The sequence below is a fragment of the Cynocephalus volans genome, chromosome 2 (genome assembly GCF_027409185.1).
Source record: "Cynocephalus volans isolate mCynVol1 chromosome 2, mCynVol1.pri, whole genome shotgun sequence".
Taxonomy (NCBI): Eukaryota; Metazoa; Chordata; class Mammalia; order Dermoptera; family Cynocephalidae; genus Cynocephalus; species Cynocephalus volans.
Window position 1 is genome coordinate 114,179,690 of NC_084461.1, and position 12,471 is coordinate 114,192,160.

General features: G+C 36.4%; 1 protein-coding gene across 1 annotated transcript in view; it reads left to right on the forward strand.

The window, feature by feature from the left end:
- ADAMTS19 (ADAM metallopeptidase with thrombospondin type 1 motif 19) overlaps nt 1-12,471 on the forward strand; it is a 265,672-nt gene that overhangs the window by 225,151 nt on the left and 28,050 nt on the right. Inside the window, exons 19-21 of the mRNA XM_063087880.1 lie at nt 2,120-2,255; nt 7,464-7,668; nt 10,160-10,312. Of these exons, the coding sequence (XP_062943950.1) occupies nt 2,120-2,255; nt 7,464-7,668; nt 10,160-10,312 (494 nt within the window). The remainder of the gene's footprint in view (nt 1-2,119; nt 2,256-7,463; nt 7,669-10,159; nt 10,313-12,471) is intronic.

Here is a 12,471-nt window from a genome sequence, read left to right on the forward strand (position 1 = left end):
GTGAAAAAATGAACATAATAAGTTGTTGCTGCTTCTCTAGAAGTTTATTTGAAAATCATTGTAAGTTGTTGGGTACTGAGCACTACTATGGTTAAGTCTAATGCCACACCCCTACTTCTTGACCTACCAAGGAATGGCCTATACAGCCCCATTAGTGCTTGTGGGGCATGAATAGTTGCCTTTCCTCTGCAAGGTAGCATCAGGTCATCTTGCTGTGTGAGCTGCACAGGTAAGGCCAGAGGTCCTCTGAAGCTGTAGTGTTGCATTCAGGTAGGTGTTTGTGCACTGCATAAAGTCCCAAGCCAAGGGGACTGCAGTCCAGCCCATGCTCTATTTGCCAAGCCATGTACCCTGCTGTAGGGTTGCCTCTATGTGGGGAAGGAGCACTGTTTTCTAATTCATCTACCTAGGGACCATGTTTTTTTTCCTAACCCATCTCTCCTGAGTGACACCTTTTAACCTGTGATTGGATGTCCATCTCAAGGCCCTATGCATTGTTGGCCCACTGGTGCACACGTCCTTAGCCATAGTGGCCTGCTAAGAAGCACGCCTCCTCTCACTCAAGGGAAAGAGCCTGTTACCTGCCTGGCATTGTATTGTCTGTATTGAGCTCCCCCCGTAGAATAAATTACATTCCACCAGAATACTAGGATTTCTCAGAAAGGAAATGATTTGTCCAACACTGTGCTACCTCTGTTAGGAAATAGAACCGAAGGCCTAAATAGTTCAATAATATGATATGCAATAATCACAGATACAATTGTTAGTTAATCCCTATATGTATATAGATGTAGTCATGTTTTTATACTACAAATTGTGGTAGGAATATGTTCCATGTTGTTGAAAGGGAAATCAAGGAAGGCTACTGAACCTACAACTGTTCTTTTGCCTTCTACCTGACCACCCTGTTGTCTCTAACCATCCACCTTCAAAGTAAAAGATACAGAACCCCAAAATTATTCAAAGTATCTCTCTCTCTACATGCCTTCTTCCTGCATTCCTGATGCCAGCCTCCCCTTTCTCCTGAGTGACAGAATGACCTCTCTGCCACCAGCCCAGACTTTCATGTTTGTCATTACCACTCTGAGCATGAACACTCTGAGCTTCCTAATTATCATTGCATGACAGTCATAGGACCCTAACTAATGGGCCTCTCAATAGTGACCCAGAAGACTTGTGATTTCTTCTTAATTCTGCATGACTCATCTGGCTTTAAAATCGTTGACTGATTTAATTATTTTATAATGTCAAACAAAAGGTTAAATTAGATTATTAAATCTTATATGGGTGTTTTATCTTTTTTTTACTCACAGGAAATTTACATGTAAGACTTGTATAAGGAGAAATAAATTAGCGCATATTTACTAGACTTTAAGTGTAAGATGAATAATAAAAGTCCTGTCAAGGAAATGTGCTTATAGGGCTGTAAGCAAAATGAATACAGCATAATTGCCATTTTTACCCCCTGTAACCAGACTTTATCATACCAGAGGAAGTAGAAAATTTAGTTTTCTGAAATCTGGTGAAAGATGGTAAGAGTTCCATGTCTTTTCTTAGAGAACATGACAATTATTTGAGAGTAAAGATTTCTAGAACTTTTGGGGTCTTCATCAGAGGTGATAAGAATAAAGGTCTGAATTATACTCAAAATAAGTTTGCTTCTCATAACTCACTATAGAGCACTGATGACATACAACCAAATGATAAAATGTGCATATGTGTTTATTTGCATGTTTATGTGCTTCCAGGAAGGCCCATTAGGGAGAGTAAACTAATGTTTTATGCAAACACAGCCTTCAACCACGTAATGGTAAAAGATAGCCACAATTCTTTACAACAAATCTTTAGTTTTATATCTTAACTTATGTTGCTACAATCACTTCATATATAAAACCTACCACTTAATTTCTAACTAGAAAAAAAATTACCATTCATCTTCTTTAAGCCCAGAGATACATTTTTTATGTAAAGTATAGATAACACTATTTTCATTGATGTAACCTAAAATTTGTTTAAATATCTTTGGAAAGCGTAACATGTCTGTGAACACTTCCAGAGTATATTAATTGCATAAAGGTCTATATTAACATTTCTTTATATGTTTATTTACTCTTTTCAGGCGAAAGGAAGACAACAGTGTCTTGCACAAAAATCATGAGCAAAAATATCAGCATTGTGGACAATAAGAAATGCAAATACTTAACCAAGCCAGAGCCACAGATTCGAAAGTGCAATGAGCAACCATGTCAAACAAGGTAGCCCTACTCCAGCAAATATTAAAGCATTGTTTGGCTATTAAAGTGCTGGCTTTTTAAAAAACTCTCAGAATATTATTGAAATCACATTTTCTTAAAAACATTGCAAAGCAGTATGTACCAAAATGTAAAGTTTTAAATAAGCTCGGTCTAAGAAAGTAAAGCTAAGACTCACCTTGACTTTAACTGTGCTCGCCACAGGGTGAAAACAACCACTTAATGGGAAGGGAGCAGTTACAATTATTTGGTAATCTGGTTATTTGGTGGAATTTACCTACTTGCTTTTTACTTCTCTGAAATGGTGTGTTAGAATTTGCCAGTGGTCATATAAATCAAAGCAGGACTGGCCAGGCCCCAGGCCCCAGGCCCCAGGCCCGAACAGATCAGCAGGGGTAGTGTGGTGCTTCTGTTTTGAGGCAAGATCATCACTGCTTTTCCCAGAGTTCCCAATACAAACTGCCCAATTCTGATCTCCGATCACTGGATTCCCGACTTGGGTCCTAGTTGCTGCACAGTAGTTGCCTTGGTCTCCTCTGACTTCCCCTATTGAGGATTAGGCAACAAAGGAGGCCAGAAACTCATGAATGGGGGAGAGAAAACAGCAATGCTGAGCAGCATAAAGTGGAGAAGAAAGCAGGTCATGCCTTCTGGAACAAGAGACAAAGACAAATGAATGGAACCTGAGTAGAATTTTTGGAGCAGCCTAGCAGCAATCACAGGGCTTCTGAAAATCTACCTGCTCAGCTGGAGTGGGACTCAGCCCTAATGTGAAAAATTCTAAAAACTTTTAGGGATGGGATGACAAAGTATGAGGCTGGATTGATTCTTCTAGAATATGGGGACAGAAATATTTACTCTGACATTCAGGACTTTGTTGAGGCCCAATGAGTTAGGACACAGTTGTGAGTTCTCAGGTAGTCAGAGAATTATCTCCCCTCACAATAGCTTCTGCAATGGAGCCATGGTGAATTTACAAACCCTGCAACTCAAATATGCAAAGAACTTGCGGCTTTGTAGCAGTCTATAACAAATATAATCTTCATGGCCCTCCTCCACAATGAGTAGGTATAGGGCAGGGGGGAATGTAAAGAGGGGAGGAACAAAGTTGCCAATTAACCATATTGGGCTCTCTATCTTAAATAATTTCCCTGGGAATTAGTGTCATCAGGCAAATGCTCAGTCCTGATTTCTCTGTATCCCCACTTTACTCCCTTTCTTTTGTAGCACTGCATTCTTAGTTCCCTTTATTTCTGCCTTATTGTAAAACTCAATTATTATCCCTCCAGATATGGCTTATGCCATGTTAATGAGATATTAAAATAATTTGGAAAATACTTTCTTCCTCTATGGAGTTGAAATCTCAAGGCTTGCTTTGCCATAGATTCGATGTATTTAAGATATCAAAAGTTGATTATCAAATTTTCCTTTCTTTTGTATTCCTGTTCTAACAGTCCTATCCCAGGCAGATATATGCTTCTAAAAGAATAGGTGGGAAGAATGATATGTAAAAGGATGTGCAAAAGAGAAAAATACATTAATATACTTTCAATAATGTCTTGTATATTGCATCTCCCTGGGTGTATGCTTTTCAACCTAACTCCGTAAGTAGGTGAGCTGGTAAAGCTTTTTTACGATGCATTGTAGCAATCAGGTAGGGTGACCTAGGGAATTATTGCTACCTGTAGTCAGATCCTTGGGTTTTTTCCATTCAGTGCCGTCAGATACATGACCAGAGGTTTTGGCCTTTGCCCTGTCAGCTAAAGAACTCAGTTCCTTATTGTTACCACTATTCCTAAGAATTCTATTTGCCTTCCTCTATCCTTTTAAATAGACATCAAAATGCTAAATTATATTTTGTTAAATAATTTATTAAAATATTTCAAAACAACCAATTTTTTTATGTACCATATAGTTTTTCCATTTCAATGAAAGAAGCATGGCTTTTTCAGAAACATCAGGAATCTGGAATGAGCTGGATTTGAGGACTAGAGCATATCGGTCACTTGCTAACTTGGTCTGTGAAGGAGCAGAGTTTACAATACACACCATTTATTGTTGATTCATAGCTATCTTGGGGGGAAATGGCTCAATAATGATTTGGTAAAATGAATAATTTTAAATGGTACATTTCTGAGTAAGAAATTTTTGCAATTTGAGATTGGAAGTCTCTTTGTCAGAGATTATTATCATCCTTCCCTTGGAAAGGGAGGCAGTATATTTGAACCACCAAGAAGCAATGTCAGTTAGGTCAACCAAAATATTGGGAAGCAATGGGCATGGGCAACTATTAAGGGTCATCACAGGAAAACGTTCCAAGGCTTTCTGGCAGAGCACAACCTTTATTTATTCTGCCTTTCCTCTTTCTCCACCCAAGTAAGAAACATTTTAATTTCCATTCACACTTGTTGAAAAAGTCATCAAAAGGCCTGATGGCACCCTATGTGCCGAATATAAAATAGGCTGATGCGCTAGTAAATAGCTTTGTAAGAAGGCATTGTAGAGATAAGGAAATGAAACCACTCCAGATTAGATGAATTCTAAAATACAAAAATGCATTCTCTTATACATTTTAAATTTTAGTTCTTATTTATGAGCAGTTTTCACAAGGAATAGAAAAAGTGACTTTTTAATATTATATTAAGGATCTCAAAAATTTATTTAAAAATATGAAATTTCATGAAATTGTAAATACTGCTTTTGTTTAGTAGTATCTTCTGGGTTTCATAGTTGGGGGGAAAGCTATGTAGTTGGATTTAAATTGTGATTATTTCCTGGATATTCTTGTGCAGAAATATGAAGTAGAAACTATATTTAGAAGATAAATATTCACTTTAGGAAAAATCCACTAGGGGACTCCATAGCAAAATGGTAGATCTGCATCACACTTGATAGACCAGCAAACAAAAACCTTGTCAAAGTCAGTATTAGAGTACCAATGTTACCGTGAAATTTTTCCTTTTTCAGAAATAGAAGCATAAAATCATTTAGAATTAAAACATTTTATAGATGAGAAAACTAGGCTGTAAGAATGTGACTCCTCAAAATGTGGATCATTGCTAGGAACATTTGGGTTTAGGTAAATGCAGAATAATTGAGGCTATTTCTTTAAAATGAAGTGAAATGAATTTCATTTCAAGAAATGTTTAAAGAAAAACTATTGTGTGAAAAGTGTTACAGATGCAAAGAACAATGCATTGATCTATATCTTTGAGGAATTTATATATGAAAAAGGAAAAGAAGGCTAAATTCCTTAGGCAGCTTTTAAGCCCCTCTACTTGCTTAGGGAATATCTAGTAAGTTCTGTAAATGCTGTAAACCAGGTGACAGAGGGCAAAGGAACAATCCCTGTTTATTGAATGGAGATGCCCTTCCAGGAGGAAGGAGCTGAGAGCTGTCTGTCAAGGATCTAGGCAGAGGATCCTACATAAACAAATGCCATGAGGCGAAAAGCAAAAGTGTTTGGGGAACGAGCTCAGCATGTGTCTTATTTTCTAAACCAGTATGAGATGAAGCTAGAGAAATATTTGTATAAGTATAATCTATTTATAAATATACTATTATATACACATTAAGCACTGTATACTGAGTGCCTATTACAGGTTAGGCAATATAATAATAAACCCTTTTACAAATAGGAAAATATAAACTTACAGCTTTTAAGTATTATTTCAACAATATGCACAGTTAGTAAGGTACCCAGAATTTACTTCAAGGCTTTGACTGCCCTACATTGTGTGAAGTAAGATTGCACAGATAGTTTGTATCCTCCTGTAAGGTTGACCAGGTAATGGAAAATGCAGGGAGGATTTTTACTGACAGGAATTATACTAATACCAAATTTCATGAATCCCTTTTTTGGCATAGGCCTTGGTTCCTTCCCGATGTAAATTTGGGGAGGTGTTTAAATTAGTGGTCCTTAGGGTTGCCAACATGAAATAAATATATAGACAGATGAATCTCCAAGCAAAGGGTTTATTTGGAAATTATATACAAGAATTGCAATTCAGGACATACAAATCAGGTAGCCCTTAGGTGTGTTCAAAGAACAAAGGGAAAGGCTGGGGTTTTATTGGGGAAAAGAGGAAGGTTACATTGGTGACCACAGTGTATTGCAGGGAGTTGGCGAGTTCTGACTGGTGAGCAGTTACTAGGTAAGGCTTATAATCTTAAAGTCATCACAGGCCAATAGGCCTGCAAGACAGTTCCCAGAATAGGCATTCGTGGCCTGAAGTGTGTTTCTCTATGCCCCCCCCCCAACTATTTTAGTTGGGTATGACAAAAATGACTCCATTTTATGTAATCAGTTTTCACAGAGCAAATTCCAATTCACTAGAAATGGAAGTGACATAGATTTAAATCACTGCCCTAATGATTGTTTGGGAAAAAAGATCTCCATCCATGTATTAAAATACATATGTATTGTCTAAGTGACCGAATCAGTGAAATCAAAGAATACTATTGCAATCCTGAGGACCTGTAAAATAGGTCAAGTTAAGTTTAGCCCTGAGTCTGTTGCTCCAGTGTCTGTGATCACGCTGCAGCTAGACAGTGGCTAGCCTAAAGAAGCAAATGTAACTGTACCTGGAAGGATATGTCCAGTCACAGAAATCTTGTTGCCAGAAATAGGCATAATGCCTTGGTGACTGCTTCATCCGGGTAAGAGGGGATTCTCAGTCAGAGGCTTCTGTTACCTTGCTAATAATACCCGCACATCTCTCATTGTGAGGTAGTCTGCAGCCTCATTTCAGTTTCCGTCTCCACAGCCTTGTGACCTTTGGTAAGTTACCATACAGCTGTTTGCCTCGGTTTCCCTTTCTGTAAATGGCCATGATAGTTGTGTTACCTAACACATTTGGGGCTAGTGTGAAGATTAAAAACACAAAGAATAGGAATAACTCCTAGATATTAGCAATTTTATACTTAACAAAGTACCTCAACATGGCAATATAATGAGTAGTTAAAAGCACTGTGTGGTATGACATGGACAGAATCTGATTTATACCTTTGAGATTCTAAAAAGAACAAGACTCTGAGATAAGCAATATGGAACATTCAAGGCAATAGGAAGCATGGGCATCTTGGAGAAAACCATAATGTTAGTAAAAAAAAAAAAGTATAAAGATACATCCTGCTAATTCTAGACAGGTCAAGATATATGGTAGGTAGATACCTTATAACTTGTATCCAGGATTCTTGCTTTGCTTTTAGATGGATGATGACAGAATGGACCCCGTGTTCCCGGACTTGTGGAAAAGGGATGCAGAGCAGACAAGTGGCCTGTACCCAACAACTGAGCAACGGAACTCTGATTAGAGCCCGGGAGAGGGACTGCGCGGGACCGAAGCCAGCCTCTGCCCAGCGCTGCGAGGGCCAGGACTGCATGACTGTGTGGGAGGCAGGAGTGTGGTCCGAGGTGCAGTACTCACCCCCTCTTTCCCTTTTCCTTCTCTGACTCTGAGCTTGTATGATGTCAGGTCGTATTATGTTCAGAATCTCTCTCCATGGCAATTGATATTTTTCAATATTCTCTATTAATTTTCCTGATTATGAAATAAATACATTCATAAGAAACTTTTTAGAAAGAAAAAGACAAAGATATTTACTCTTTATTCTATATTGTTGCAATCTATCACACTTTTTATATGTGCTTTAGAATTCTGCTTTTTCACTTATATTCTCTGAGTACACTCTGGAATGAGCACACATTAAAATACACATTTGACTCATTGCATATCCCTGAACATTTAAAAGGAAAAGAAGGAAGGAAATTAACATTTAACAATCATTTCATGTGAGCAAGAAGTATTGTTTTTATTTTATATTTGGTATATTGTTTCTAATCACCAATGCAAGAAACTTGTTTTACTATTTTATAAATGAAGGTTATACAGCTCAGAGAAATTAAATAGCTTACCCAGAATCCTACCTAAGTGATAGAGTTGGGATTTGAACCCAAGGCTAACTCACTGTACCACCCTGCCCCCCGCTAGCTCGTAATATGTTACATGCAGTTGTGTTCCATACCATCCCATAGTGATTTATTTTATCATGATCCATATCTTTGCATAATAATAAACACCACTCATTACTTATATTTAATGTCTTCTCTGAAGCATTTTAGTTGAGTGTGTGGGGTGCATGCAAACACTCACACTTATATATTCATACACACATGCAAAGACACACCTACACACACACAGAGCAAAATCATCTATTTAATTTCAGAATATTAGATAGGGTGTGAAAATGATAAATAGAAAATGCTTTGTTGAAGTAATTAGACACTCTTGAAAATGAGGATAAGGTGGCTTAAATAATATGGCTTCAATATGTTCTTCAATTAACCCAACTCCCCAAAAAGCGTATAAGGAAACAGCCTGACTTTCTGTTCTCTTACTTTTCTAGGTTGTAACTTGCTGTTTAATAGATTCTTTTTCATTTTTAATGCATACTTTTCAAAATGAATGCCATATCAGATTTTACATCAATATGAATCAGTTCAATCTGGAGAGAAGATTCACATGAGCAACAGAGAAACAAAAATACGCCAACCCCACCCCAACCATAACATTTTTGTAAACTTTTCAGGAGGCAATAGGTCAGATACACTCTGCTATACAGATTTTTGGCACCAGCTGGGAGAAATAATATGTCGCAATGCAATATGCCAAATGAAAATGTCTCTCTTGTTCTGTTTTAATTTAAAACTTGATTGTGTGGATCGAAGATAGTTTTAATTGCAAATTAAAAATATAAATACCAAAATGTCAAATTGAAACATACAGTTCACTCTAAAGCTCAACATATTCAAATGCAAGCTATAAATTCTGAGACAATTACTCTTTTGTGTAAGATTTAGTGTATTTAAAATGTCATTAATTCCATGCTCAAGTGTTCAGGAACAGAAATGTTGCTAAAATCTACCAATGTGAGCAAGATGGTGAGCTCAGATTCTACCTCTCGTTGCAGCTCTGTGCAATGATTTGGGAATCAGCATTTTATTCCTACACAATATTACTGCTAAATGTATACTGTAACTCTTTCTTTAAACCTTTTCAGACACAAATATAAGCTGAACTTCCAAATTTTGCCACATCGACTACACCCCACCCACAAGTCTAATGCAACTTTGGTCCCCATGTTCAGATGGTCAATAAAGCTTGCCAGGAAAACCAAGGATACTTTATGCATATTCCATAATAGGGAGGATAAATATAAATGAGAGTGTAAATTGCACCTAGAAAAATATCGGTGGAATATACACACGCTTCAATCTATTATGTCACCATCATCAAGCATCAGTTATTTATGAAAATAACTAGACTATTTTGGAATCAAATTATTTTCATTCATGTAACAATTTAGAATGATGATTTCTAGGTATATATAATTATGTAAAGAAACTCTTCATTTTAATTTTGCTAAGATTTTCTCTATTTTAGCTTTTAGAAATGTTTTTGAGAAATGACGTTCTGTGAGAAATTGTCATTTCTCACAAACATTTCTTCAGGCTAAAGAAAAGAGTAAATCTTAGCATTTAAGGAATTTTTTACATAATTATGTTTAAAAATCTGGCATCATCAAATTTTAGTAATTTTCATTTTGATCACTGTATATTATTTGCCTTTCTTAAATAATCCCTATGATATATTACTCACTGATAATGGTCCAGTGTTTCTGAAACTGTTTATCTCTAGCACTGTGCCTTAAGTTCTTTCTGGCCTCTTGTACTGGTGCTTAGTCTGATGTTACCCTTAAACTTATCCTTTATTCTCTTCTCTGGCATTTATGTGGGTGATGGGCTGATGAGAGATGATTAGAAACCACTACTTAACATAATTTAGTCTATCGTCTATATCTCCTAGTCACTGACTTTATCTAAATCCTCTGATGTTATCTTTCAGTGCTCAGTCAAGTGTGGCAAAGGTGTACGTCATCGGACCGTGAGGTGTACTAACCCAAGAAAGAAATGTGTCCTCTCTACTAGACCTAGGGAGGCTGAGGACTGTGAGGATTATTCAAAATGCTATGTGTGGCGAATGGGTGATTGGTCCAAGGTGAGATTCATTTATTTTCAGTAACAGGTTTCAATAATGTCAACATTGCCCTGGGTGCTATGCCATACCATATGGTATTTAGGAGGGATAAAGAGGTAAAGATCATGGAATGTGGATTATTATATACCCAGGTTCTAATCCTGGCTGTCTGTCTGTGGCCATGATTTTTATAGACCTGTGTTAAAAATTAAGTAAGGTAAAATGTATAAAGCAGTTAGCATCATACTTGACACAAAAGAAACTCTCAAAAACTAGTAGCTATTATTACCGTTTTGTTCCTAGTTTTTGTTGATATAGTTCTTTCTCAAAATATGTTTGCATAAAACTTATCTAATAAAGAGAATACTATCAGATAAGTAAACTCAAAATATAATTAAGGAAGGTAACAGTAGAACTAAACAAATGGAACTCACATCTTAATAGGTAAAAGGCAGATATCTTCCCACTGTTTGGGGGCTTGTGTATAGTAGAAATGGAAAAGAACAGAATTCTTGAAGTCCCTTGTCAAAACAAGTGGACACAATTCATCTGACAAGTGAACAGTAATTTTAATTTTATGATACTAGTAATGCTTACTTAAAATTTATGAGAGTCAAGTAGGGCCTCATATACAATTGGGCTATGGAAAATACCTAAAATATTCACTCTATGGGGTATTAATAAACCTCATGTTTTAAGATAAAATTCTGATTATATCTGGAGAAAATAGCTAACTCAAATTCTACTTTTCAGAAATTTAAATATTAATCAAATGATCCCACATTCATCTGTGATATTTTATACTTATTTTCATGGAATTCTAAAACTTGAGGGTTTAGATGAAACATAATAAATTTTTCTCTTTCCTCTTTATTTTATAAATGGTAAAAAAAAAAAAAAAAAAAAAAAAAGTGGTGGGTGCCAGGGCATAGTGGAGAGCGTGGAAGTTATTTATAAATAACCCTAAAGGACATTTTGGGAGAAATCTTGTTAATCTATAAAGCACTGTGGTTACCCAGCTTTCTCTGTATTACCACAAATGAAATCCATGACATTTAAAATCTTAGCTATTTTCTTGTGATTATTTATGCCTTTCCTCCATAACAAAAATTTGCATATTAACGTTGCATCTGAGTTCTTGGTAAATGATACTATCTTTCTACCACTTACAACATTCAGAATTCATATTGGGACTCTTTAAAGGATGCATTTACAGACAATGTAAACAATCCCTCACTAGAAGTGAGATATATCCAGCTCAATCCATGCAGCTTTTAACTAGTGAACCATATGAGGAAACTTCACACTTCAGGGTAAACAACTTTGGGGCAACAGAAGATTCCAAATTAACCACAACTCAATCATGGTGTCTTCAGGGTTTATGTTGCCTTCATTCTAAGGGAGTGCAATAGAGGAGGATGGTAGGGAAAGACATTGGCTTGGAAGCCAAGAGATATGGGGGACAGTTTGGACTCCCTCCTTTTGTAGATGGGTAAATCAGTTAAGCCATCGAATGCCTTTGTGTCTTTGTTTCTGTATAAATAAAATACGGGAAATGGACACCACCCATGTTTTCAAGCTATGTGTATATATAACTCTTCATTCAGCACTGAAAGTGTAGGAAAGGATGAGGAAGGAGAGAAAGCACTAGCTGCAGGGGGATAGGGAAGATCACCTATTGCTCCTCTTCCATTGTAGGAACTCATTTGTTTCTTTTGACTAGTAAAATTCTACACATTTTCTTTAAATGGAACAATTCTACTCTGGCCAAATGTTTGAAAACCACTAGAATAGATGAGCTATATTTTTTCCAACTTTGGTGATAAATAAAAATATGTTAAGTGATAAATGTTGTTAACGCATAGTTTCCTACAAAACCCAAAAGATGAAATGGCAAAAACAAAAACAAAACAGAAGATCCAGGTTTTATTGTAATGTGTGACACAGAACTAAACTCATAGATTGTGCCATGTGTAAACATGGCTAGCAAATCCTATATGCATGATAGGTACTGTAACTTTTGATTAATAAAATGTGCCTATTATGTGACCTCAGGTTAAATCTTAAGCAAAACCAAAATTAACTGGGGAGATCATAAAAAACATTGATTTTGGTTTTTTTGGTGCTAAACCTGAAAAAAATTTATCTTTCAATTTTATCGCAGTTATATGTATGTGTTT